We start from the raw sequence: 25,505 nt of genomic DNA on the forward strand, positions 1-25,505 counted from the left end.
GTATCTACATGTTCTTGTCACACTGTGAAGTTTAATAGCTCTCATTCCAGAGTACAGCATAGAAAAGGGAATTAAGAAAATAGAACTTTTTTTTTTTTTAGTGAGAAGTGTTAACAATGACTACAACTATGACCAACATCCATGTTCCACGAGTGACGTCTGCCGAGTTCCCAGGGGTACAGAGACACTTTGAGGGACGCGAACACCCAGTACCAACAAGGACTCCAGTGTTTGGGGCTCCACGTCAAACACTCAGGGTTCACAGAGCTTCACCCCTCAGGACGGGACCCACATGTTCCCGTGTGTGTCTGGGGCTTTGACATAAGGAATGTTCCAAATCCACGGCCGATCTGGGGGAGAAAAACACATCACATTTGTGTAATACTAGGATTAGTCAAATACATTTGACTAGGATTACCGAATCCCCTCACCAGCTCGGATAAAACCACTCACGTGCTGCAGTGTACGAACTGCAAAGAACCTTTTTTGAACCAACCCCCGGCCATAGCCCATTTCACAGAATGGATTTTAGTAAAGGTTCGGGTTAAGACTTGGGCTAGTGAACACAGAACCAGGAAGCCAGGTGCATTCTGGTTGCCACTTACACCAACAAGTCGCTTCACCTCTCCAAGCCTCAGTTTCCCTATCAGTACGTCCGTCGTGGGCTGTCAGGAGGTTAAATGAGACAAATCCGTGTGGTGTGCAAGGCAGTGTCCAGCAGAGAGAGAACCTAACACCTGTTCAAGTCCCGCTTCACCCTACTTTGCACGCGTGGAAGCATCTGGAATTTGGCCTTGGGTTCCTCACCTGTGAAATGGGAACTGGTAACTTCAGCATCCTTGGGAGATGGTTGTGAAGTGTAAATGACAGAGCACCTGTGAATATTATAAATGCTCAACAGACATGAACTTTTCTTCCTCCCTGGGAACTGATGTTTCAGAAATGGAAAAAATCTGAACACTCACTGTGTGCACATAGCACTACTGCTAGAGTCAGACCATTGCAAGGAACCGCAAGGATCTGGACAGGGAGTAAATACAATGTGAGGACTAAAAATAAGGCCTGACGTGACTGTCCTGGTGAGTATGAGATAACAACTTGGCGTGCTGACAGTGAACTGGCCGCTGAGCAGGTCTGCGGAGACGGACCGGCCCATGAAACCGGCTCTGCCCTGCCAACCGTCTTCCCCTCTTCCCCGAGAGGCAGATGGTAGCTCGGGCCGCCTCGCAAACAGTGGTACCTGCTGCTCTCTCCTCCCAGCGGCACTGTGTTGAGTAATCGCAGAGCGAGCAGTAAAACAGCAGGAAGCCCTGGTGGGTAGTCAGTTGGTTAGAGCATCGTCCTGATACACCAAGGTTGCAGGTTTGATCCCCATTCAGGGCACATATAGGAATCAATCAGTGAATGCACGAATAAGTGGAACAACAAATCAGTCTCTCTTTCTCCCTCCCCCTTCCTCTCTCTAAAATCAATTAAAATATTATTAAAAAAAAAGCAGGAAAAAAATGCGAGATATGGCAACAAGTTATCAGATCACTGTTCTCTTGCCCCTGGCCTTGACATGGTTTGAAAGCATGAAACCACACACTTTTTGCTAATTACCAAGCTTGTGGGAGAGCCATGACCTCGGGCCTGTGCACATGCTGGTTTCACAAAAGGCCCAGGGCCAGAGCCAGACTCCAGACCACTCCCTGGCCTCACCAAAGCCCCGCCCTCTTCCCTCAGAGCCCTGTCTTCTGCAGCTGGACTTCTCTGATTACCAGTCTTTCCCTGCAAACGCTGCTGGCTGCCACCAGGTCTGCTTCACCCCCAAGGCAGAGGACACCCCATTCTTGCTACCTGAGCAGGTATTAGAGATTCCTCACCAGTGCAGGGTTTGTGAGCCAACACCTGCCAGGAGTCAGGAGGGTCAGGACCACCACTGCATTTCCTCCTCCCCTGAAATTAGCCAACCACCAGTGGCCCTGCCTGTGAAATCCGACGCTCTGCTTCATAAGTGAGCAACCATCCGCACCTACAGGCTGTCACGCTCTGCTTCATAAGTGAGCAACCATCCGCACCTACAGGCTGTCACTACCTGGGGGAAAGCCACAGAAAAGGCCACCAGGAAAGGTGAAGAGAGGGTGGTGATTCTGTCTTTTTACTCATCACTACTAGGAATCAGCATTCATCAGCAATCTGCCTCACTATCTCATCGAGAACTTGTCCCGTGATTCAGTCATGTGTGAATCTGAGATATTTGCCGAGTGCTGGGTAGATAGCAAGCACTCTGCTAGACAAAGCTGAGGCCCACCCAGTTTCCAGTCCGATGGGCAGAGGGACCAGCAGGCATCCATGGTGCTGGAATTCTGCACTTCACCGTGTCTGCATGGGTAGTTCCCTAACCCAGCTGATGTGAGAATCATTCAACCCTAGAAAGCTTGTTTCAATGCACCCCCCCACCCCCCACTGGGTCCTGGTGACATGCATTTTATCAAGTTCAAAAGGTGATCTTGCCCTAGCCGGTATGGCTCAGTGGATAGAGTGTCGGCCTTCGGACCAAAGGGTCCTGGGTTCGATTCCAGTTATGGGCACATACCTTGGCTGCAGGCTCCTCCCTGGCCCGGGCCCTGGTCAGGGCTCACGCAGGAGGCAACCAATCTATACGCTTCTCTTATATCGATGTTTCTCTCTATCTTTCCCTCTCTCTAAAAATCAATGGGAAAATACCCTCAGGTGAGGATTAAAAAAAGGTGATCTTGACTGGGATCCCAGGCTAAAAGGGATGGGAAGCTGTCCTTTTTCTGGATACGATGGAAGGATTTAAAACCGGAGCATGGCAAAATCAGGTGTGCATGGCGGGGGTGTAGATGGCCCAGTGGATGGAGGCCAGAGCCAGGGAGGTGACAAGCCACCCAGTGTAGGCGAGACATGAGGAGCCCACACTGAGGCCCACAGGAGGCTGGGTGAGGGGATGGCTATGGGGCTTTCTCTGTATGAATTCCTATCTCATCTCGCCTGTCGTCAGGGACTGCATGCACCTTCCACCTCTTTGTAACTCTCCAACTTCACCCTCCATGGGGAAGTGCTACAGTGTACAGGCAAAGGGGGCAAGGATGCAGGAACCAGACTGCCCAGGAGGCCTTAGCTGGGTTAACTGGAGTTCGTGGGGTTAGGGTTAGGGTTCCTCATTGGTAGTAGCTGTATCATAGTGTAGTGAGCACTCAATGAATTAATTCATGCCAAGTGCTCAACAGTGGTTCCTGGCACACCATAAGCACTTAAAGATTACTAGCTGCTATTATAATTACCACCATCCTAAACTCATAGTGGGTGAGGACTGTCATTATCCGACATGCTGTGTAAGTCCAAATAGGTTCTTAACAACCAGACAAACCCAAGTAAAGTACAAGATTCTGCTCCATTTGGCTGGGTAATAGGCTCTCTCCTCTAATCCTCGAAGAAACGGCTCTTGGGGTGAAGGACATGACTTTCCGTTACCCTAGGCTTGAACACTCACCTGCACATCTCCCACTATCTTCTTTGCAAGGGAACTTGGAAACTGCGCAAAATAACCTTGGGACTGGGCTAAACAGCCTCACACTCCAAACCATCATTAGAAAAACTAACAGGAAAGCAGCCATTACGACTACAAGACTGAAAATTAAAGACATTCTTTAGAATTAGCATCACGCGCTGCTGACCGTGTAGGTCAGTGGCTGGAGCACCCGCCTGAGCACTGAGGGGTCACAGGTTCGAGTCCCAGTCAGGGCACGTACCTGGGTTGATTCCAGGCCCTGGTTGGGTGCATGTGGGAGGCAAGAGGCTATGTGTCCCTCTCACATAGATGTTTCTCCCTCTCCCCATCCCTTCCTCCCACTGTCTCTAAAAATCAATGGAAAAAACAACAACAAAGAATTAGCATCACTATGTTAGCTTCCTTGCACCTGTGGAAATTCCTTCTTTAGCTTATTAACACCCACAGAAATTCCTTCCTTCCACTGTTGTACTTGTTCCCCTTTCCTTTCTCATAAAAACTTGTCACCTCCTACTGGGAACACGTTTTGGATTTCTGCCTGAATCAGTGCTTCCAGAACAGCTATTCTTCTGTATCTCAAACACTTGTTGCCTCTCACTTTGGCCTTACCAAGAACTTACTTACTTCAAGATCATCTGATAAATGACTCTTTTTTACTTTGGTAAGTCTAGATTTTCTTAAACTTTCTGATTACAAAGTCATTTTAAAAGCTAAGCTGAAAGTTTAATTTCAGCCTTCTGTTTGTGCAATGAAACAAAAATAGATCTTCTTAAAGGAGATGACCAAAAGCATATCTAAAAAAGTTTTTTGGCTGCCAAAAAAAAAAAAAAAAAAAAAAAAAGCCTTAATTCTAAAGATCTTCCCAAAACAGGTTGTTAAAAATTAAAATGAAACATATCAACAACGATTTTAACCGCTTAAATTTCTGTTCCCTTCATAAAAATACTTTATGAATCTGAACTCTACTACTTAGCAATAATTCTGATAGGTCTAGACTGAAATTTAAATGTAAGAACTTATTTAAAATTAAACTGAGGGGAGCAAAGTTTGCCACTTCAAAATATGCCTTTTGGGATATTGATTTTAAGTTGGTTATTTTTAAGAAACAAAAGATTAGGGGAAAATCTCTGACTTGCCCTCCAACTGCCTGAAAGAATTTAGACAGAGGACCTGCCCCAGGAAGGGAGATAGCATCACAGACCCTACAGTTTAATGTAGTGTGATAGACGGGGAGGGATTCAGCAAGGGCACTGATCAAAGTCTCCTTGTTAAAGAAAGTTCAAACATTTGCTTTATCTCCATGTGAACTGCCTTTTTCCCCTCTGAAGTCCCAAACCACAACCCCCCTTCTCCTAACTCCAGACAGAATAGAGGCCTCACCTGCCTGGGTTGCCTGCCCTTGGTCTCTACTTCCATGGAGCCCCTATGTACACATGTAATTAAATTTCATTGCCTTCTCCTGTTAAACTGTCTCACGTCATTTTAATTATTCGGCCAGCCGGAAGAACTAAGAGGGACAAAGAGAAAATGTCCACTCCCCAGTACTGTGGTTACGTAAGAGAAGGTCTAAGTTTAGGAAATATATATTGAAGTATTTAGAGAAAAAGGGACATGGTGCTTGCAACTTCCCCTCACATGGCTCAGAAAAAAGTTAATAGGAGGGGAAGTGGGGAGGAATGATGCAAATGTGATAAATACTGACACTGGGGAGCCTGTGACGACTGTGGAGGAATTATTTCTACTTTTTCTTGTAACTTTCTGTAAATCTGAAATTATGTAAAAATTTGAAAGAAAAGAATACCAGATACCATGTGCATTTTTAAAAAGCAAGGGACCACACAGTAAACAAAACATAACTGAAACCTTCCAAGCCCTGTATGCTTGCTTACTTCTTAAACTTGACATAACTACTTATTCTTTAAATCCATGAAGATAGGCCTTACCTAACCTTACTCCGCCGTTCTCAGTAATATATCAGATAATAAAAAGGATAAAGGCAATAAGGGAGTACAAAGGGGATATGTCTTTGGTAGGGCGCTGAGGAGAGATCACACACCCTCTACTTCACTTTATTATCAGGTTTAGGGTCACCCAGCAAGGGGGACATACAGGAACAATTTAGGTTAAACTTTTCAATGTTGGTGATTTTGCTTGATAAGTTTTCTTTTAAGAAGACAACGCCTATTAGCAAAATGAGTTTGGTTAAGTACAAGTTAAGAGGAAATCGTAAACTTGGCGAGGGCAAGGACTGGTGTCTGTCTCACTCACTGACATATTCCAAGCGCCGGACAGTGCCTGCACACAGCAGGAGGGAAGGAGAAAGCAGCAGGCACTGCATGAAGCAAGGTACACCTGTAGCCCAGTCTGCATTTTTGCTTTCCTTTACTTGGTCAGTTTCTTGGTTTGGTGGTCTCTTGTAATGAACTATAATTTGTTCAGAGCTATGTATGTGATTGCTAAGATTTTTTGTACAGTCTTCTGACTCAACTCGATCATATTATGTGTTAGTGGCTCAAAAATCACTTTTTCAAATACGTGCTTTTGAAATGTTCTTAGCCACTCACTTTTCCAAGTCTTAGTAAAATGCCTTTTTATTTTTATTTATTTATTCTATTTTATTTTGGTTAATCCTCACCTGAGGATATTTTTTCCATTGTTTCAGAGAGAGTGGAAGGGAGGTAGGGGGAGAGAAAAACATTGATGATAGAGAGAGAAACAGAGAGAGAGATTGACTAGTTGCCTCCTGCACGCGCCCCGAGCACCCCGTCCAGGGGCATGGAGTGCACATGTAGCCCAGGTATGTATGTGCCTGTGACCAGGAATGGAACCTGTGACCCTTCCATGTGCAGGCCGATGCTCTAACCACTGAAAGCACCGTGAGGACTAAAATGCGTTTTTATCATGGGCACCTGGCTCCCTTGAACGTTGACTATATGTGACGTGGCGGTATCTGCATCCCTGGCATTACTCCGCATGCCAGTAAAGCAGTGTGGAAGGTAAAATAGCAGTGATGAACAATACAATGTTCCAGTCTCGTGTACGTATCTTTCAAAGGAAATGCGTAGAAAGGAGAAAACTCAGCGGAATGATGGGAAGCAATCTCCTGGGAATGCTGTCCAGATGGAGGATGTCTCATTACTCTAAGATGGTGGTCGGCAAACTCATTAGTCAACAGAGCCAAATACCAACAGTACAATGATTGAAACTTCTTTTGAGAGCCAAATTTTTTAAACTTAAACTATATAGGTAGGTACATTGTTATTAACTTAATTAGGGTACTCCTAAGCTGGCCTTTGCTAAAAACGTCCTCAATCTGATTGAGGTACGTTCGCTGAGGTCGACCCCTTCCAACTCTCCCATCCACACTCGTCTTGTAGACTTGTTTCGTCTATCTCCTTTCGTTCATCCTCTCTCTATGTCCAAACCATCTCAACCTACCTTTCTCCATCCTCGACACTACATCTTCTTTCACTCCTCAACGTTCCCTAAAATTAGCTTAATAAACTTTACTTAAAGTTTTAAGTCAACTTCGCACTGTACATGCGTGCCCGCACGTGGTATTTTATGGAAGAGCCACACTCAAGGGGCCAAAGAGCCGCATGTGGCTGGCGAGCCGCGGTTTGCCGACCACGGCTCTAAGACAATGCCTCGCGCAACCTTTCCATTCTTGGGATGCTTTTTCTATTGGGAATGGGAGGGACCTCAGGATATTTTTAAGGCTCCTCTACCTCTTTCATTCTTGCTTTCAAAGTCCTTTGGAAATCTGGATTAAAGGGAGGAGGTAGAAGTCCAGCCAAGGGCTGCGGTGGGGAGTACAAGGCCAGACCTCAATCAAAGGCAATCGCAGCCCGCCCCAGCCAGCCCCCTCTCTAATATGCTTGTTCAGGAGCACTCAGGTCAAAACAAACAAATGAAAGGAACAGGAAGAACAGAGAATGGGAGAAAGGACAGGCCAGGCGCAGCCTCAGCCAGAGGAGGAGGGATTCTCAGCTCAGTCCAGGGACGCTGGCTGGCAGGTTTGAAGACTGCCCTGCACCAGCCTTAGGCTGTTACCCTCCCAGCCTGTCTCATGCCCACTTCACTGTGAGAGCAGCCGGGAGAACCTTCAGGGTAGAGGCAAGTTTGTTCCTCCCGCACCTGATCATACGCCGCCTCCTGTGTGAACTCACCTCAAAGACGGACGTTCAGTGGCAGAGGCAAGCGTAACTGCAGCCTGTGGGCAGGGTCAGAGGTGGTGCCCCCTGCGCCAGCCTGCCAGCCTCCCACTGACGTTTCACTGTGAGGAGCACATGGCCACTGCCCTGAGAAAGTCAGAGTCTAGGGCAGCAGACTGGGGGCGGACTACTATTTCATCATCACGTTAAGCCATCACTTGCCCCTCCTGCCTCCCCAGTGTCCAGAGGCTCTGTGGTGTGTGGCATACACCGGAGCAGCTGTGGGAATCCAGCTGCCTTCCATGGACCCGGGTAGAAAAGAGATTTGCCAAAATCGTAAACAATGTCACCTTTCTCACCCACGGTTTTTGGGAAATAGTAAAAAAAATATGTAGATATCATAATGGGTTTGTTACTACTTTAAAACAACTAATACACATATTTTCAAGTTTCTTAGTCTTAATAGCTGGTAGAGTAAATATCAATAGATGTAGAGCCCCACATAAATGAAAGCGCCGTAGTCCCCAATAACGATGAGAGTGCAGGGAACGGGGCTCCAGTGGCCCCCGTCAGGCAGCAGCGGGGCCTCCACACCCCGTGCTTCCAGGGGTTCCACGAACCAGCCTCTTGGAGAGACCCAGCTCCTCCCGACACTGTTTCTGCTGGTCCCCACACCCAGGTCCCCTTCGCCCGTGTCTCACCTTTGCTTCCATACAGTTCCGGAGGCAGGTCGTACGGCACAGGGAAGGACGCTGCTGGCTCCTGGCTGCCCGAGAAGAATTTAGGCTTCACCCTGAAGCTGTCCAGGCCCTGCAGACACAGAGGAATCGATGATGGCTCCCCAATTCCCTGAAAAAGCCAGACCTCAAGAAGCAACCATGTCTTTGGGGTGCTCACAACACAATTCAAGTGATCTCAGAGCTATTTACCATGTGTGATAGGCCAAAGGCATTTACACCCCCTCTTCAAAGGACTCTTTCCTAGAAATAAGGCAGGGCCAAATCTCAGATATTAAATTATAGCCAAGTTTGCACAAGTTTAATAAAGGACATAAAGACACAAGGAAAAACTATTTTGGATATTACAGCCCATTTCAACGAACCGCTGTGTACTGTTTGCAGCGAGTGTTTAGAAGATGCCGTATAAAAATATCTCCAAATGCTTTCAACATCGCTATAGTAACAGGCTGCTCACGCTGGTATAAGAGATAAAGTTGCTTCCATGTACAAGGAAAGCGTTCCAAGATAACGCGACAGGAATATAAAAGTGAAAACTCTCCGAGACCCACCACAATGGAAATGGAAGGTTTATCCCAAGAACTCGAGAATCGGGTATTCACTTCGGATCTTAATCAGGGCGTGAGTTACGGTGGCGGAGCCTGCGGCCCTGGCTGTGTTCTCCCAGAGCTGCCACGCGCTGATCATACCTCCCCGCTCCCTTCCAGGATTATCCTGGAGCTCTGCTTGCAGGCCTCTCATTCCTTCTGTCCACTCATCCGAGCATATCCACCCTCCATATCTAAGTCCCCACATATCAAACGGCGCTAATGTCTTAGAAGCCCAAAGGGCTAGGACTACAGTGCTTCGCCTTGGTGATCACACAGCTTAGCCGGGGAGGCTGGTCATGGGTACAGCCTAGGACAGGCATGTCGGGGGTTGTGTGTGAACTGATACAGAAGAGGGGGGCTGAGGAGCGCTGCAGAGAACAGCCAGGGCCGGTCGGGAAAGGGTGGGAATGGGAAGCAGCGTGGACCACTGTGGCTGAAGCTGGGCCCATCCCCTGGCCACAGGGACTCGGATGGCATGTGGCGGGAGTCAGGTGTCAGGGAAGAGCCATCTTTCTGCCGGAAGCTCCTTTAGTAAGGGGTGAGCCTTGAGTGGCTGGACGCCCTCACGCCCTTCAAACCGAACTCTCATAACACGGCCCGACTCCTGCTTTCAGCCCTGCCTGAAGCAAGGGTCCTGCCCTCTGTGCCTGCCTTTCTCTCATGCCATCGAGTTGGCTGCCCATCACTTACAACCCAAAGTGGCCAAGACCCCGGTTACAGGGTGCGGCCTGGATGCGATGTAGGGGCAGGAGCTGCCGAAGGTTTTGAGTGTAGAAGTTCCACTAGAAAGGCAGATGGGCTCAGAGTGGAGAAGGGCCGGCATTGCTGGAGCTGGAAAACTCGAAATGGATTCGCAAATAGGAACGGGAAACAAATGGAAAAACCGAGATACAGAGGAGATGATTTGGATGGGAGTGGGGTGGTGAAGCAGAAAGAAATGGATGTGAGAGAGACTGAAGGTCAATGAATAAAACTCCGGGACCTATGAGCGCAGAGGAGGGAGGGGGCAGAGCCAAGGACACCTGGAAAGGCCTCTGCAGCTCTCCTCCGCCCACACGTCCTCCCACTCAGCACTGGGCTGTGGGCCACCTCCTCCCCAGCCAGCACAGCGTCTCTCCCACATCTTCCCTTTGACCTTCGGATCTGAGGAGAATCCTAACAATCTCTTACTTGTGTACCTTATTGCTGTGTGACTCTAGGTCAGTTCCTTAACCTTTCTGGGCCTCGGTGTCCTCATCTATACAATGGCTATGGCAAGGATAAGTTGTTAGAAAGAGAACTGGCACATGAAGTCAATTAGTATAACACGTATATTCAGGGTGTTCCCTGTGATGTAATTACTCATACTCTGCAAAGGAGGAAACAAATTTGGGGGTTACATGGGTGCCCAAAGGTCACACAGGCGATTATGTGGCAAGGCAGGGAGTTGGCCCTGGCTTTCTAATTCTTGGTCCTAAATTCCTTCCACTAAATAAACAAAAGGTCTCATATTCACCCACCAGGAGCCACAGCAAAGGACGAGTTCCTTGCAAATTTAAGAGGCGATATTAAGGCAGGAAGTCAGGATGAACTAAATTCTGGGAACCGTTGTTCTTGACATTTTTAAAAAGAGGCCAGCAGTTGGAAGCGATGTGAATTTAATGCCTATTCAATACTTTATGGAGTTTCAAGCAAAAATGACTTCTCTCTTCTTTTGCTCCTGGCTTAGGTCTGTGATTTTCAAGTGCATTGCAGTGAAGGATTAAGGGCCTCTGGGCCTGGTTTCAGATCTGATGGCTCCATTTTGTGGTATCGACCTCACATACAAGAAGGTTTGAGCCATCCATGTCAGACAGGAAGCAATATGCCTTTTTCCCTTGAATGCCATTTCTGATCCAAATTCTGGGGTATCACAACTATATAAAACAAGTACCACTTTTCCCTTCAATCTGGATGTCAAACAACGTGAAGCTGTCTTCTAATTATCATTATTTATGTGTCACAGTGGTATCGCTCGGCGCTTTAGGAAACAGAGGAAGGCACCCTCCCAGGCAGGGATACTTAAAAAGACGGTGAAGACAATACGTTTATAAAACACCAGGTGAGAGAGTGGACATGCATCACACATGAGAAATCACTGGCCTTTCCCTTCGTCAGCTCCGGGAGTAAAAGAGCCGGTTCTCACTGACGGATTGGGTTTAGCAGCTTAGCTCAGTCACAGGGAACGAGAAATGTGCTCAAATCTCAGTTAGAGATGTGACATTTTTAGTTACTCCGCCAGCAGTAAATCCCTATGCATTTTCCTGGGTAAAGCAGTAATGGAAGCAGAACCTTCTGGAAGGAGGGAACTTAACCAAAGATGGACTCAGGGACAAGGAGTGGCTGCAGGAGGTGGCTGTCTTGTCCTTCCTGTAAGTCAGGACACCGTCTGTCATCAACCGAGTGTGTCCAGCTGGGGGCTGAGAAGCTCCTAGAGATCAAACCCGCGTGACAGCATCATGGCTGTGACGCCAGGACTCTGACTGAATCGTGGTCTCTGCCCCCCACCTGCTGTTGACCTGCTTGTGGAATTGCTGCTGCCGAGACTGCTGATGTTAACTACAATCCGGGCTCAGTGCTGGCGAGAAGGAAGGCCTGCAGAAGTAAAGCAATGGACCCAAAGCCTAAGGGCTTGTAAGCATGAGGTGTGTGTGTGTGCGTAAGCATGAGCTGTGTGTGTGTGTGTGTGTGTGTGTGTAAGCATGAGGAGTGTATGTGTGTGTGTGTGTGAGCCTGAGGGGTGTGTGTGTGTGTGTGTATGTGTAAGCATGAGGAGTGTATGTGTGTGTGTGTGTGTGTGTGAGCCTGAGGGGTGTGTGTGTGTGTGTGTGTAAGCATGAGGAGTGTATGTGTGTGTGTGTGTGTGTGTGAGCCTGAGGGGTGTGTGTGTGTGTGTAAGCATGAGGAGTGTATGTGTGTGTGTGTGTGTGTGTGAGCCTGAGGGGTGTGTGTGTGTGTGTGTGTGTAAGCATGAGGAGTGTATGTGTGTGTGTGTGTGAGCCTGAGGGGTGTGTGTGTGTGTGTGTGTGTGTGTAAGCCTGAGGAGTGTATGTGTGTGTGTGTGTGTGTGTGTGAGCCTGAGGGGTGTGTGTGTATTCTTCCAGCCAGAGCCACAGTTAGAATGATGTTACCATTTTTGGCAACAAAAGCCAATAAAATAGTTGAACCACAGCAGAGGGAAGAGACAGTAGAGACTTGAAGACTGAAAATTCTCGGGGATTTGGTTGAAGCCTTTTTAATTCTGATCACAGAAAACAGAGAACATCCCCGGGGCGAGTGCGCTGGGGCCCGACGGGGTGGAGGTGGGTCTCAGCCCCGACACAAGCACAGTGCTGCGCAGCCACCTTGGACTGGAGGAAACTGTTTTGATTACGCACATTATTCCCAGAGGCAGGGGGAATTCTAGCCACAAAGTGCCAGGCAGGCTCCAGTCCAGGGCCTAGCCAGCACCAGGCAAGGTATGTGCTCACTAAACACAAAATGAGAAATACCTGTATTTCCCTGGTATATCCTTAGGGTTTGGAATACAGCTACTGACCCTTGAAATCACCCATCTTTCCTATATTAAGGTTTTCTGGCGAGAAATGAATTAGCCCACTCTAAATGTTAAATACACCTACACTAAAGGGACAACTCAAAAAACTGCACACACTGGCGTGGAGGAGAGACGTTCCAGGACACGACTTCCTCCGTCCCGCAAGCTGGACCTGGGCTGGACGAAGGTTGCTTTCTGCACAACCCCCTTGGAGACGGTCTGGTCGTAAATGATGTTCATCCCCACATCAATCAGCCCCTCCCAGGCCTCCTGCTGCCTGCTGGTTCCTGGAACAGGCTGCGGTCGTGACTGGTCAAGCGTGTAGAGCAATTTTCGTAACGGGCAGCATCCATGCACTAGTGCCCACGACGGCCCCCCCTCTCCTGTGTAATTCTTCGGGGCCTGCCAATCGGTGCAGGCATCCGTTTCGTCTAGCTGCCCCAGACATGCCACTGTGTGAGCTTCATCACCAGACCGGGTGGCGGGCCTCTTTCTTTGGTCTTTCCCTGCCCTCTACAGAAGTAGACTTTTAGTCTTGGGGCTTTTCCCTGGGTCTGCGTGTACCAACACCTTGATATTAGACCTCAAAGCAATAAACTCTCTAAGTTAACCAAGGTTATTAAGCATCTACGATGTAGCAACACTAGCGAAGCGCTGGGTACACAGTCCCAGGCACCTTGACATAAATCCCCAAAGCCCTTGCAAGCGTTCCTAGTCAAAGGAAAAGTTGCTGACCCATGCTCCACGGCCAGTTGGGTTGATCTCAAAATGATGTGCTTACTGATTCATTCACTTACGAGAAGCAGAAAAATGTGAACCAACTAACTTTTGGTTACCAGGGACCTGTCAGTTTCCAGTGGAATCCCAGAGGTTTCAAAGGGCATCTTTATTATGAAAAGCTGGCTCTCTGCCCACTAGTGTTTAGACCAGACTGCTGCCCCACTGGCCACAGCCACTGGCTCCCGAGTGACAGGTCCTACAGCGGCCGCGGGAAAGGGTGAGCGGCAGGTTCCCTCCGTGACCGACTGCCCATGCAGTGCTCGGGGCTGTGCTGTGCTGGACAGAAAACCTGACGGTGTGCTGGCCTCCGGTCAGCCTCTCGGAACACAATGGTCAGGACGGCCGGCGGGGAAGGACACACTCAGCAACGCCGCCGCTGGTAACTCAGAAACGTGGGTGTTTGGACATGGAGTGCTGCCTGAGAAGCACAGAGGTGGGCTGATCTCAAGCGAGGAACAGAGAAGAAATAAAATAAAGTCACTGTAGTCAAGCTGCTAAATTACTAAAATCAAGTAGGCAGAGGCATGAGGAAGCGGTTCTATTCTTGCTTTGAAAGCGTGGGAAGGTGAACCTGTGAACTTTCCAGTCTTGCTTTAGTGTCTGGACATGCATCAGACCGCCAGGTAGCCCTCTGGTCACCCCCTGAGGACCACACACCCAGACCACCTGCCAGCCATTAGCAGGCCACTGGACGTGCCCAGGCCAATGGAGGTGCCCAGGCCACTGGGAATCCACCCTCCAGACGCCTGACCTGGGACTGATAACCACCCTGGACCCCTCCTAGAGCTGAGAATGCAGTTCTTATTGTAAAAACTCTCCACTTTTCTTTCTTCTTCGGAACACTCTGGGATTCTGCCTGTTTCCAGTTTGCGAACCCTAAGATTCCTGAGTAAACCTTTATCGTTTATTTCTAGAAAAGCCTTCAGACCCTTTGAGCTCGTTCAACACAAGAAACCAGATTCTAGATGATGTCCAGACAGAGGAACGACTACAAAGTGGGTACTAAGTACATCTACCCGGCAAACACGTGACTAACACATTGAAAGGCATGTCCTGATGTACTGAAGTGAGAAACCTACTGGTAAAGGAAGATCACCGACCTCATCCTACAACACACTGTGTTCTTGGCTGTAACCACTGTCAGACGAGGGCTGATGCAGAATTTCTAACACAGCTTTACGAGCCACTGGCTGTCCCCAAGAACCCTGACTGGCACAGGTGGGCCCGGCTCCGGAGGCCAGTCGTTCTGCACCGCTGCCCAGTAAGGGCCGGAGCGAGAGGGAAGGCCAGGCCCGAGGGCGCAGGCGTCAGGGCATGAAGGAAAGTAGGCCGTGCTAGGGAGTCTGGCTTCTGTCGCACAAGATTTGAAGCCGATGGGCGACCTGACCCAATCTGTGCCTACAAGGCGTCCTGGCAGCAGGGTGTAGGGCAGCGTGGAGGCCGAGAGGAGAGGGAGAGGCTATCGCAGCAGGAGACGGCGTGCACTGGACGCAGGGGCAGCGGGGACTCCAGAAGGAGAGACTGTCCAGCAGCACTAGAGTCGGGAATGACGGTGGTCACAGTCATGGCTGTAGAGAGAAGGCCTGGGATGACTTTGCACACTGAGCGAGGGCAGTGGGAGAGTGGCAACAGTAATCCAGTAATAATCTATAATAATCATAAAAGCGTAATATGCTAATTAGACCAGATGTCCTTCCGGACGACCTTGCGGACGAAGCTGGGGCTCGAGGGAAGCCCAGGTCCAGAGTGCCAGAGGGAAGCCTGTGCTAGCAGCCAGGGAAAGGAAGGCCTACTCTTGCATGAATTTTGTGCATCACGCCTCTAGTCAATTTTATAACAGTGGGCTTAAGTAAGATGCTTTTGATGGCATCCGCAATGAATAATATAAATTAAATTATAATCATAGTTGGATATTTTTTAGAAGATTCAAATTCCCGGGAAATGGACTCAATGGGACCAGCGATCCTGCTTAAAAAACGGGTGGCTGCGCATGGCCTGCGGGGGACACGGTGTCCCACTAGCCACTGTCCTTCCGAGCAGGAACCCCACCTCAGGGCCCACGGCCCACACCCCAGCTCCTTCCCAGGCACACGGAGGTTTGCTGTCTCTCAGACAGGACATGCACTGTTCTCTCTGGCTGGAAGCCTCATCTCTCTGGACGGTGGGTTAGGCTCATACTCCATGTTTGAGACTATGGTCCAACGTGATCTCCTTAAAGAGGCCTTCCCCAGCCCCTCAGACAGATTACATGCTCTGTTGTGTCGTGTTTCACAACATTTACTTAAATAATGTCCATACCTTTGACCTCTAATCAGGTATACAGTCCTTGAGAGCAGTGATCCTGCTGCTCATCGGCACAGGCAGTGGGTGAGAACCTGCCCCAACCTCGGACAGGTCACCGCGACTACGGAAAAAAACATACAAACCCAATTCATGCCCAGCCGACGTGGCTCAGTGACTAAGTGTCGACCTATGGACCAGGAGGTCACGGTTTGATTCCCGGTCAGGGCGCATGCCTGGGTTATGGGCTCGGTCCCCAGTGTGGGGCGTGCCGGAGGCGGCCAATGGATGATTCTCTCTAATCACTGATGTTTCTGTCTCCCCCTCTCCCTTCCTCTCTGAAATCAATAAAAATTTTAAAATGTGAACTTACAAATGCCGACGGGAGGAAAAGGACCCCGAGCTCGTAGGAGCGGATCATCAGCTGGGCGCCGTTCTTCTCCAGCGCTCCCCAGGCGGCCTTGGACAGGTTGGCGCTGCAGGGACGAGGACACAGGAGGAGCTCACTCAGTGAGGCCTGTCAGCGCAGGTCAACCTGTCACAGCTGCAAGGGTGTCGGTCAAACACGAGTGGCCGCAATCAGGCTCATTCGGTTCCTGGCAGAGCTGTCATGACAGCCCTGAGAGGAATCTAATTGCTCATGTGGGACAGCTTCACCCTCCTCTGCGTTTCCCTAGGACAGCCATTACAACAACTATCCTTTTACAAAGATTTTTTTTTTCCTGTCCAAACCCTTTTAATTTTCAAGACCTTGGTGTAGCCAGGATGTTTGGTTTTGTTGTATATAAAAGTAGCAATAAGAAAAAATGATGTCAACATCATCTCATATACTATTAAGCACCACACCCCTCACTTTGCCTTTTGTTTTGGGCCAGGTATGCTAACCTCCACTTTCAATCCAAAGAAAAGCACTAGATTGGGATTTGTACCTAGAAAGAAAGCGGTGCACTCAGATTCATGCTTACAGGGACATGGAGTACAGACATGGATAAAATCACAGGAGGCAGCGGGGGGAAGGAGCCTGGGTCTGAGGCACTAGGAGGGCTCTCCAGGTGACAGGCGACTGGCTGAGCTCTCAAGCATCATCCTAGTGGTGCTCTAACAACGTGCCACGAATTTAGTGGCTGAAACAACACAACTTATTACCTTTCGTTCTGAGGTGGGGCCTGCTGGGCCAAAGGCAAGATATTGGCAGCTTTCTGTTCCCTCTCTTCACTTCTCTGTAGTCTGATTCACTCAAATGACCTTAACTGCTTTTTAAATATTTGTTACTAGAGGTCCGATGCATGATTCATGCAAGAGTAGGCCTTTGCAGCCACGGCGGCTGCCTCCACCCTCCCTCGCAGCCCTGGTGGCTGCTTCGTTCCCTTGGCTGCAGCCCTGGCTTCGTCCTGGAAGGACGTCCGGTCTAATTAGCATAGTACGCTTTTATTATTATAGATTCTTCTAGACCAGTGTTTCTCAACGGGAAGCACTGGTGCCCCTGGGGGACATTAGCAATGTCCGGGGACATATTTTGCTGTCACAGTGGAGAGGGGGTTGCTCCTGGCATTTGGTGGGTGGAGACCAGATGCTGCTGAAGATCCAACAATGCACAGGACAGTCCCCACGACAAGGAGGGGCCAGGCCCCAGGAGTCAATGGTGCTGAGGCTTGAGTCCTGCCCCGGACCTCTGCTGCGGGCGTGGTTCTCTCCACCTGCCTGCACCGCCCTTCCTCGGCTTTCCCTTCACCTGCCTCTTCAGCTGCTCTCTCCGTTGCTGCCTTTCCCACTCCGTGCCTTCTATATCCATGCTCTGTCACTGGCTCCTTTCTGTTGCCTCCTCTCCCTCGGGGACTTGCCCACTCACCAGTGTAGGTATCGCCATGACAAGGATGACTCCCAGACCTCTCCTGCTTTGCCCCTCATCCAATTTCCAAACGGCACCTGCAATCCCGAGCTGGATTTCCCTATGGGATGTCACACTGTCATCTCACGCCCCATTCTCCGAACAGTGAGCCTATCAGCATGCCTTCCCCTCCTGAACCAGCTCTCTCCCGCTTCCCTCCTGTCCACCTCATTCGGTCGGGCTCAGAAACCTCAGGCCTCTGGACTTGTCTGCTCCACAGGCAACCATGGACAACCAGACACCACGCTACTTTACTCTTGTAGCACCTTTCCGTTGCCGATCAATCTCCCTCGTTCAGTCCTTTTCTCCCCAGACTCCAAATGCGGCGCCCTCTCTGGTTTCTCGGTCTGTGTCTTGCTCCACTGGCTCTCAGTATCAAGGCGTCCTTTCCACTTGGGCACAAAACAAACGCACGGCCTGGCACACAGGGCCCTCCGTGGTCTGACCAAAGCAATGCTTTTCAATCTCATTTCCCATCATGCCTTTCCTGACTCCTCTCTCTGAACTGAACTGAATTACTGACTGCCTCCACATCTCGGCAAATATCATTTCCTTGTCTGCAGTGCCTTCACCCTGCCCACCCTGTGGCTATGTGAGCCCTTTCCTCCCCCACACGCCCGTATCTCTTTCCAGAAGCTGTCTGTGGAGACTCCAGCCCACAGATGTCTCCCGAGCGAATCCTGCAGATGTTATGCAACCAAAAAACATGTGATTAATTCAAGAAAAGAGTCTAATGTGCAAAGGCTTAGAAGATACAATTTATCAAAACTATTTGTTCATTATGGATAAGAAATTAAAAACTTTAAAATCATAAATCGAGAGAAAATGTCTGATTGTTGACAAGCACGAGAGGCACAGCAGGGTTCGTGGGGAAGAGCAGAGCCTGAGCTCGCACATGTTTGGTCACAATTAGGGCCAATGTGGCGGATCTCAATATGGTAACGCACCTGCCTCACGTCAGAGAAGGCGAGTCAAGTGGGCACATGAATGATGCTCACTAGATGTTAGCTTTACATCACCAATATTTTGCTGAATTTATGGGAGGGCACCTCTGGTCCTTTTCTCTGGTGTGGCTCACCAAGCAATAGAATTCAACGCAAGGCAGGTCCACCTGGCCTCTCAATCCAGGAAGTGTTGGTGGCAGATGGGTCTAAAAATTATCCAGCAAGCTGCCTCTGATTTCATAATCCTTGCACAAGTCCCCACGGCAGAAAGATAGTGAGCTTCTATTTTATTTGGAAAGGAAGTCAAGAGGAATTGGTCCTGTTAATACAGATTTAACCATCCTCCCCCCCCCCTTTATTGATAAATTCTTGCTCAAGGATATTTTTTCTCATTGATTTTTAGAGAGAGTGGAAGGGAGGGAGGGAGGTGGAGAGAGAGAAAGGGAGAAACATTGATGTGAGCGAGACATATCAATTGTTTGCCTCCCGTAGTGCTCCAACGTCAGGGCCGGGGATCAAACCTGCAACACAGGTACATGCCCTTGACCAGGAATCAAACCCTTCAGTCCGCAGGCCAACTCTCTAACCACTTAACCACATCGGCCAGGCCATGTCTCCCAATTTTTAATATGAGTGATAAGGTGCCAGGAATTTAATAGCATGGTTAAAATTAAACCAATTCTGCCAGTGTACAAAAATCATGTAAAATTAACTAACCAACGGGGGTGCAACATGTCAGTTGTGTTTTTGGGACTACAGTGTATTAACAAAGAAATATCAGCAGGAAAAGAAAAATGAGATTGATTATGACACGCGTTTTCCCAGACAGACCGGCGCAGAGCACTATGGAAGATCAGATTCCTGGGTGTGGGCTTCTGCCAGTGACTGTGACAAATCACCAAGCACATTCTGAAAAATCTATTTGCAAACTGACTTACTTCCTTAGTCACAGGCATGTTATGACCCTAAGCAAACGCTTTCCAATCCACACTGAATTCAGAAGGCTTTCAATCCAGCTGCACTGTCAACCCCACCATCAAAAGGATCCATCTGTATTTGACCCCACAAATGGAATTACATGGCGTCAGAAGTCATGACATTAGCACCCCGAACCCAAAATGACAAAAAATATTGTCAAGTAGGATCAAAAGTTGCTTGGCAAATTTCAGGTAAAAAAATTGGTACTTAGCATACCCTACCAAAGAATTTCACCGTGTTTTTAACAGTAACCGATGTGATAACCAAAACCTGCTATTTCAATTTCTACTGAGATGTTCCATTATTTGGTCATCTCCTGTGGTGGAAAGGCATAATGAAAACTTGGAAAAGTTTTCAATGAAATGACTATAACATGTTTGTTAGAGTGAGCCCTGGGAGATTATCTATTATAACGGTCCTTTGAGTTTAACAAAACCAAACCAAACCAAACCTAACCCGGACAGTCCTTTAGTCAAAGGAAGCATTTAAGCGGCAAAGGTCAGTAAGGGTCTCTAGGTGAACCAGGACTTGCCTGCACTCTCCTCCCTCCATCCACGGTTGTGGTGGGCTCTGGAAGGGGTGTCCAGAACTCCTGGGGTGTCAAGGAACACGGCACAAAAACCCATCCACCCAATGACATGTACCAATACTGTTCTGTGCGTGTGATCCAATTTGATTTTGGACTGAAAAACTCGGGCAAAGGAGAAAAAAGGCGATTCGTTCCCAAACCAAAGGAAGAGCCATTAGAGAAGAACTGCACAGCTATGCTGACAGCAGAATGCCTCTTACATTTCCTCAGAAAGCCACGGTGGCTCCAGAGTCAAGCACTTGTCTCCCTTTCCCTCATAGTGGCAGCACCAACGTCTCCGCTCATCCCAGCTATCCCGGAAGGCCTGTAAGTTGCTAGGCAACTGTATCAGGATGGCTCTCTGCCCACCCACAGTTCGCAGCTTTCATACTTGTTCTCACTGGCTTTGCCAGTTACTCCCAGGCACTGTCTGGTCATCCAAGGTTGCCTCTTCTAGCTCATCTTCTTGCCTGCTTAGTCCGGTGGTAAAACTTAAATGCTGCATTTGTCATCATGTCCCAGCAATTTCCATAACAACAGGCTGCCATCAAACACAGCATGATTTCAGGGTAGGATCAAAAACTATAAATAGCTTTCCATGAAAGGACCCAGACAAAAGAGAAAACTGCCAGCCAACATGACATCTAATAAGTTCTAATTGATTAGAATAGTTTTGAGCAATTTTTAAAGAAACCACGTTAAGTTTAGAAAAGGCTATATCTATGGACAAGTCTTTAGGTCACATATTATACATCAATATGTTCTATAAACAAAACAGGTAAAAGTTTTATACGCTGCTTTTTTGTTATTTATTTTTTATTGAATTTATTGGGGTGACATTGGTTAATAAACTTATATGGGTTTCAGTTGCAAAATTCTGTAATATATCACCTGTATGTTGTACTGTGTGTTCACCACCCCAAGTCAAGTTATAAGCTGCTTGCTTGAATCTCAAGAGGGCCAACGAATATGAATTTAATAATAATGTGGTAGGTAGCAGCAACTAAAGCCAAGCTGTTAACTAATATTTAATACATCCTACAGTTTAATAGGTAACCTCCATATATATATATATATATATATATATATATATATATACATTTTTTTTAATCACCCTCCTCTGAGCATTTAATAAGATAAAAGTCCAGATGATAAAAATGACTTTTCCAAAATTTAAGGGGCAAGGCTAGTTAGTGGCAATCCCAAATTAGGACATGGACATTTGGACTCTACTTGGGTTTCTTTCCTCCATAGTATCTTCCCTGATTGGATAAGATCACCCTCTGAGACACCTCGGTTTGAAAATGTTGATGGGGTTAGAGCTATTAAACCTAAAGTCCATAGGTGTGGTGTGAAGTTGATAAGTAGATGGCTGGGGACAGGATAGGGAAGATAAGCCCTCTCTGCACACCCTCTTCCTGTTTTGTGCATATATTACCTATTTGAAAAAACCAGTGTTGTAAAGGGCTCTGAATCAAACATGTATTGATCACTAAGCATGAGCCACGCAGTATTAGATGTTGATGATATAAAGATGGGTAAGACCTGCTACCTGCTCTCCAGCGACTCATACTGTATTGAAGAAACAGGACCCATAAGAACCAACAAAGATGTAAAAGGACCAAGCAAAAAGTGCTATAAACACAAAGGAAAAAACAATGAATTATGTCTTCTGAGCTAGAAAAAGTTTCAAAGGGGAACATTTAAGATGGACCTAAAGGATAAGCATACTCGTCCTGGACAGCAAACAAAGAAAAACAGAAACTTGAAACCTGAGAAGTTACTAGAAAATGAGCGGGAGTTAGATTAAACGGGATATTCACTTATTTATTCAAAATTTTCAGCGCTACTATAGACCAGGCACTGTACTAGGCTCTGCATTTGTTAGTCTGAATGAAAATACCAACATTAAACAAATAATTACCAATAATCAGGATGAGTATTTTGGTAGGGAAAGAAGTATGGGAAATACAAGCTCATTTTCTCTTAGAGAACAAAAACTTCTAATGCAGACAGTCCAATAAATGGAAACGTCATTAAAAGTGGTTTTAGTGCAGATTTTACCATGCTCAGGAATGTGGCAACTAGACAATAAAATATATCCCAGGATCTATGAAAAATGTTTTCGGTCAGCACCCCAATCACAATATAGTGAAGGAGAGGAAATGGAAAACTGTGATTTATGTGTATTTAAAGGAAAAGTAAATTGGAAGATAAAAACCATATTCATTTTTTTATAAGCATTTTTATAAGATTTCAGTCCCTGATTTTCAGTGGCCAGTTTTCACAGCTGTGAAATGTCAACTGGGTAAAACAAAGCCCCCATGACCAGGAAGCCAATGCCCTCTACTGATGATGGGTAAGGAAATGACAGGCTAATAAGATATTACGCACACACCGTAGGAAATATGTGATGAGTGTTTTTTAAAGATCTTTTGGCATTCTACTTATCTATTTATAATAATAAAAGTGTAACACTCTAATTAGACTGGACAGGCGTCATGTCCACGGCGGCAAGGGCGGAGGCAAAGGTGATTAGGGGCGATGAGGCAGGCAGGCAAGTGGTTAGGGGCGATCAGGCAGGCTGGCAAGCGGTTAGGAGCCAGCAGTCCCGGATTGCGAGAGGGATGCCCGACTGCTGGTTAAGGCCCAATCCCACAGGAATCCCTGCGGGATTGGGCCTAAACAGGCAGTTGGACACCCCCCGAGGGGTCCAGGATTGAGAGTGGGTGCAGGCTGGGTTGAGGTCCACCCATCCTGTACACGAATTTCGTGCACTGGGCCCTCCAGTCTTTTATAAAACTTAGTGTTATTCTCTCACTCCAATAAAGCTGCCTCCTCTGTCTCCAAATAGTCATAGAACTTCATTTCTCACACAGCCTTAGGAAACTGAGGTTCAGTCTTTTGAGTACATCCAAGGGTAGTTTTGCTTGACTACGGAAAGTGAACCTCAATTTTGAACATAGAGATAATAATTAAGAAATTACTTCAAATCTAGGCTGGAGAATAAGATGGATGAACCAAAATGGGCAGTAAACACCAATGAGGCTGGTGCAAGGCAGAATTCCCACCCCTGCCTCCAAGATATCAACCCTGTGTAAGACCTTCCTTCAGCGTGAGCATAAGTTGTCAACATGATGGGATTACTTTCCCATGATTAGGTTACCAATCAGCCAACTAAGTTAATCAAATGGTTTGGAATGACCATGGGTGGGCCTGACCGTATCAGGTGAGACCTAAAGCCAACTAACTACATTAAAACCATGTCTTATTCCAGAAAGCCTCATGGAACAAGTGCTTAAAAAGCACTAATTCTAATTTATTCAAATCATCCAGTACCTTGACACAGAGCTGCCTTTCACAGACCTGTGACTACGAAGCTTCAGGAAACCCAGGAGGCATCAGGCAGTAGTGATCTTGCCTCTAAAGCAGGTAAAAGGCAAAGTCTGGTCCCAGCCACGGCTCTGATCGCACATGCCCTCCCACCCCGCTCACTGCAGCAAAACCGCTCTGTTGTATGCCAAACACAATGAGTATATTCCTGATTCTGCCCAGAACACTTTCCCCAGCTACCCGTCCACAGGGCCCCACCCTTCTTTCAGATCACGTCAGTCAGGCCTTCCCTGACCATGGATTTGATGAACAGCCACCCGCCTGCCGAACTCAGGTATTCACTACTCCAGGGCACAGTGCTGGAGGGTGTGCCTGGCTCTTGGGCACTGGTTTAACCTCTGAGCTTCTGTTCCCCTATCTGTACGGGGGGACTGACAGCTACACTGTAGAACTGCTGTGAGGTCAGCGAGAGCTCGAGCTCAATGTGCTTAGAAGAATGTTTGGAGCTGACAGCAGTGCACGTGCACTCGAAGGATCAGGATCTGAAGGAGGGAGACCAGCAGAGGCTGGCGAAGCTCCAGGAAGAGATGAGACCAGCCCTGAGCACAATTCTTACTCCGTGGGCAGCTACTGGACAGGCAGAGAGAGACAACCAAGGGATCAGGAGAGGAAAGTCTACAGGCTGCTGGCAGGACGATATCAGGGGCAAGGAGGACAGCCTGGCTGTTTCTGGAAGCACATCTTGGGGGTACAGGATAGAATGATGAGAATGGAGTGGCCAAGGTCTGAATGCCAGGCTGAGGACAGGACTCTGGGCTTCAGTCCATAGGAAGCGGGGAGGCTGCTGAACACAGGACAATGAGGAAAATCCGTGTGAGCAAAAGACGAATGGTCATGGACAACTAGGACAGGCCTGGGAAGAGGACAACCATGTGACGGGACAGCAGAGAGGTGACCATTTCAGAAGGCCAGGTGATAAATATCTACCCTGGTAATTTCAGGGGTGAGAAAAGCAAAGTCTGAGACATTTCAAGGATGAATAGGCTCTGATGGATACTTCCAAAGCACCCACCTGCCCACCTCAACCACAGAACAGATCTCTTCCTGGCGTCAACACTTCTGTGTCTGTTTTCCGACATCCCTGAAATTGTGAGCATCTGAGACCCACTACGTAAATCCCACTGTTTCATCTGCGTGTCCAGCACCCCCAGGAAGGACCGCAGTGAGTGCTGCAGATTCTCAAAGGAAGGAACAGGGCAAGAGCACAGTAGGCTTGCAGCCTGACGAGAGTGGGCAGCTGCCACTAAAGCAGAGGGATGCTGGGAAAGAAATCTGCCAGACAGGTGAGCTCAGTTTGGGATGTTCTGACTTTGAGATAAGGGGCAAACCACCAAAAAGTAAAAATGAAAAATAAAAAAAAAATAAAAAGAAGGGAGTTGCTGGTAGGTGTCACTTACATTGGGGGTTCTAAGATGTTCTGTTATTTGAGTTACGTCTCTCAAGGGTGCTTTGATAATGCTGGGATGCTATGTGGGTAGATCAGGCCATGACTGCATTCTCTACAAAGGGATTAGTTATGGGCCTCCTTTAAATAAGGCTCAAGACACACACACACACACACACACACACACACACACAGCAAAAACTAATGACAATTCATAAAATCACCTTTGGGAAACCATTCAGTATTCAGAGCAGGAGTTACAAAATCCCTACCATCAGGAATGTAAGGACTATTTACCTTGTGACAAGGAACCACGCGATCTGACTGAAGTCTGGAGAGGGTCTCATGTACGTCTTGATATGTGGCATGGCGTTGCTGCGGCCAGACGTCTCAGCCGACCATTTGCTAGTGACAGGAAAGACACAATCACTGATAAGAAAATACAAATCGGTCATCCTCCTAATATTAGCAAACAGCATGAAAAGCAGATTCTTATTATCTAAAAACCAGAGCACACAGTTCTCTTCGATATGACCTGTGGTATCTTCTTAAACTCTGTTCAGACAGCAGAATAATGCATGTTCATTTTAGAGTGCAGGTATGTAGACAAAAAATGTACCTCCACTCACAAAAAGCATCTCTTGGCACCTGACACTCCTGGCTTCTATGCCATGAATACCCACATGCATCAAAAACTGTTGTGCTTTTAGCAGCATGTCTTCACATTTTGTCTCCTAGC

The 25,505-nt window shown here is 47.7% G+C and overlaps 1 protein-coding gene across 3 annotated transcripts in view; it reads right to left on the minus strand.

Moving 5' to 3' along the window:
• Positions 1-25,505, minus strand: part of TDP1 (tyrosyl-DNA phosphodiesterase 1) — a 50,365-nt gene continuing 24,860 nt past the window's right edge. For 2 of the 3 annotated variants that reach the window (XM_081110848.1, XM_081110847.1), the window contains exons 13-16: positions 25,064-25,171; positions 15,985-16,087; positions 8,373-8,481; positions 1-350 (exon numbers count right to left, since the gene is read on the minus strand). In XM_081110848.1, coding sequence (XP_080966974.1) covers positions 277-350; positions 8,373-8,481; positions 15,985-16,087; positions 25,064-25,171 — 394 coding nt within the window. In that variant the 3' untranslated portion in view covers positions 1-276. The remainder of the gene's footprint in view (positions 351-8,372; positions 8,482-15,984; positions 16,088-25,063; positions 25,172-25,505) is intronic. The other variant, XR_013997031.1, reaches the window with a different exon arrangement.

This window comes from Myotis nattereri, assembly GCF_964212035.1.
Source record: "Myotis nattereri genome assembly, chromosome: 1".
In the NCBI taxonomy this organism is placed as follows: Eukaryota; Metazoa; Chordata; class Mammalia; order Chiroptera; family Vespertilionidae; genus Myotis; species Myotis nattereri.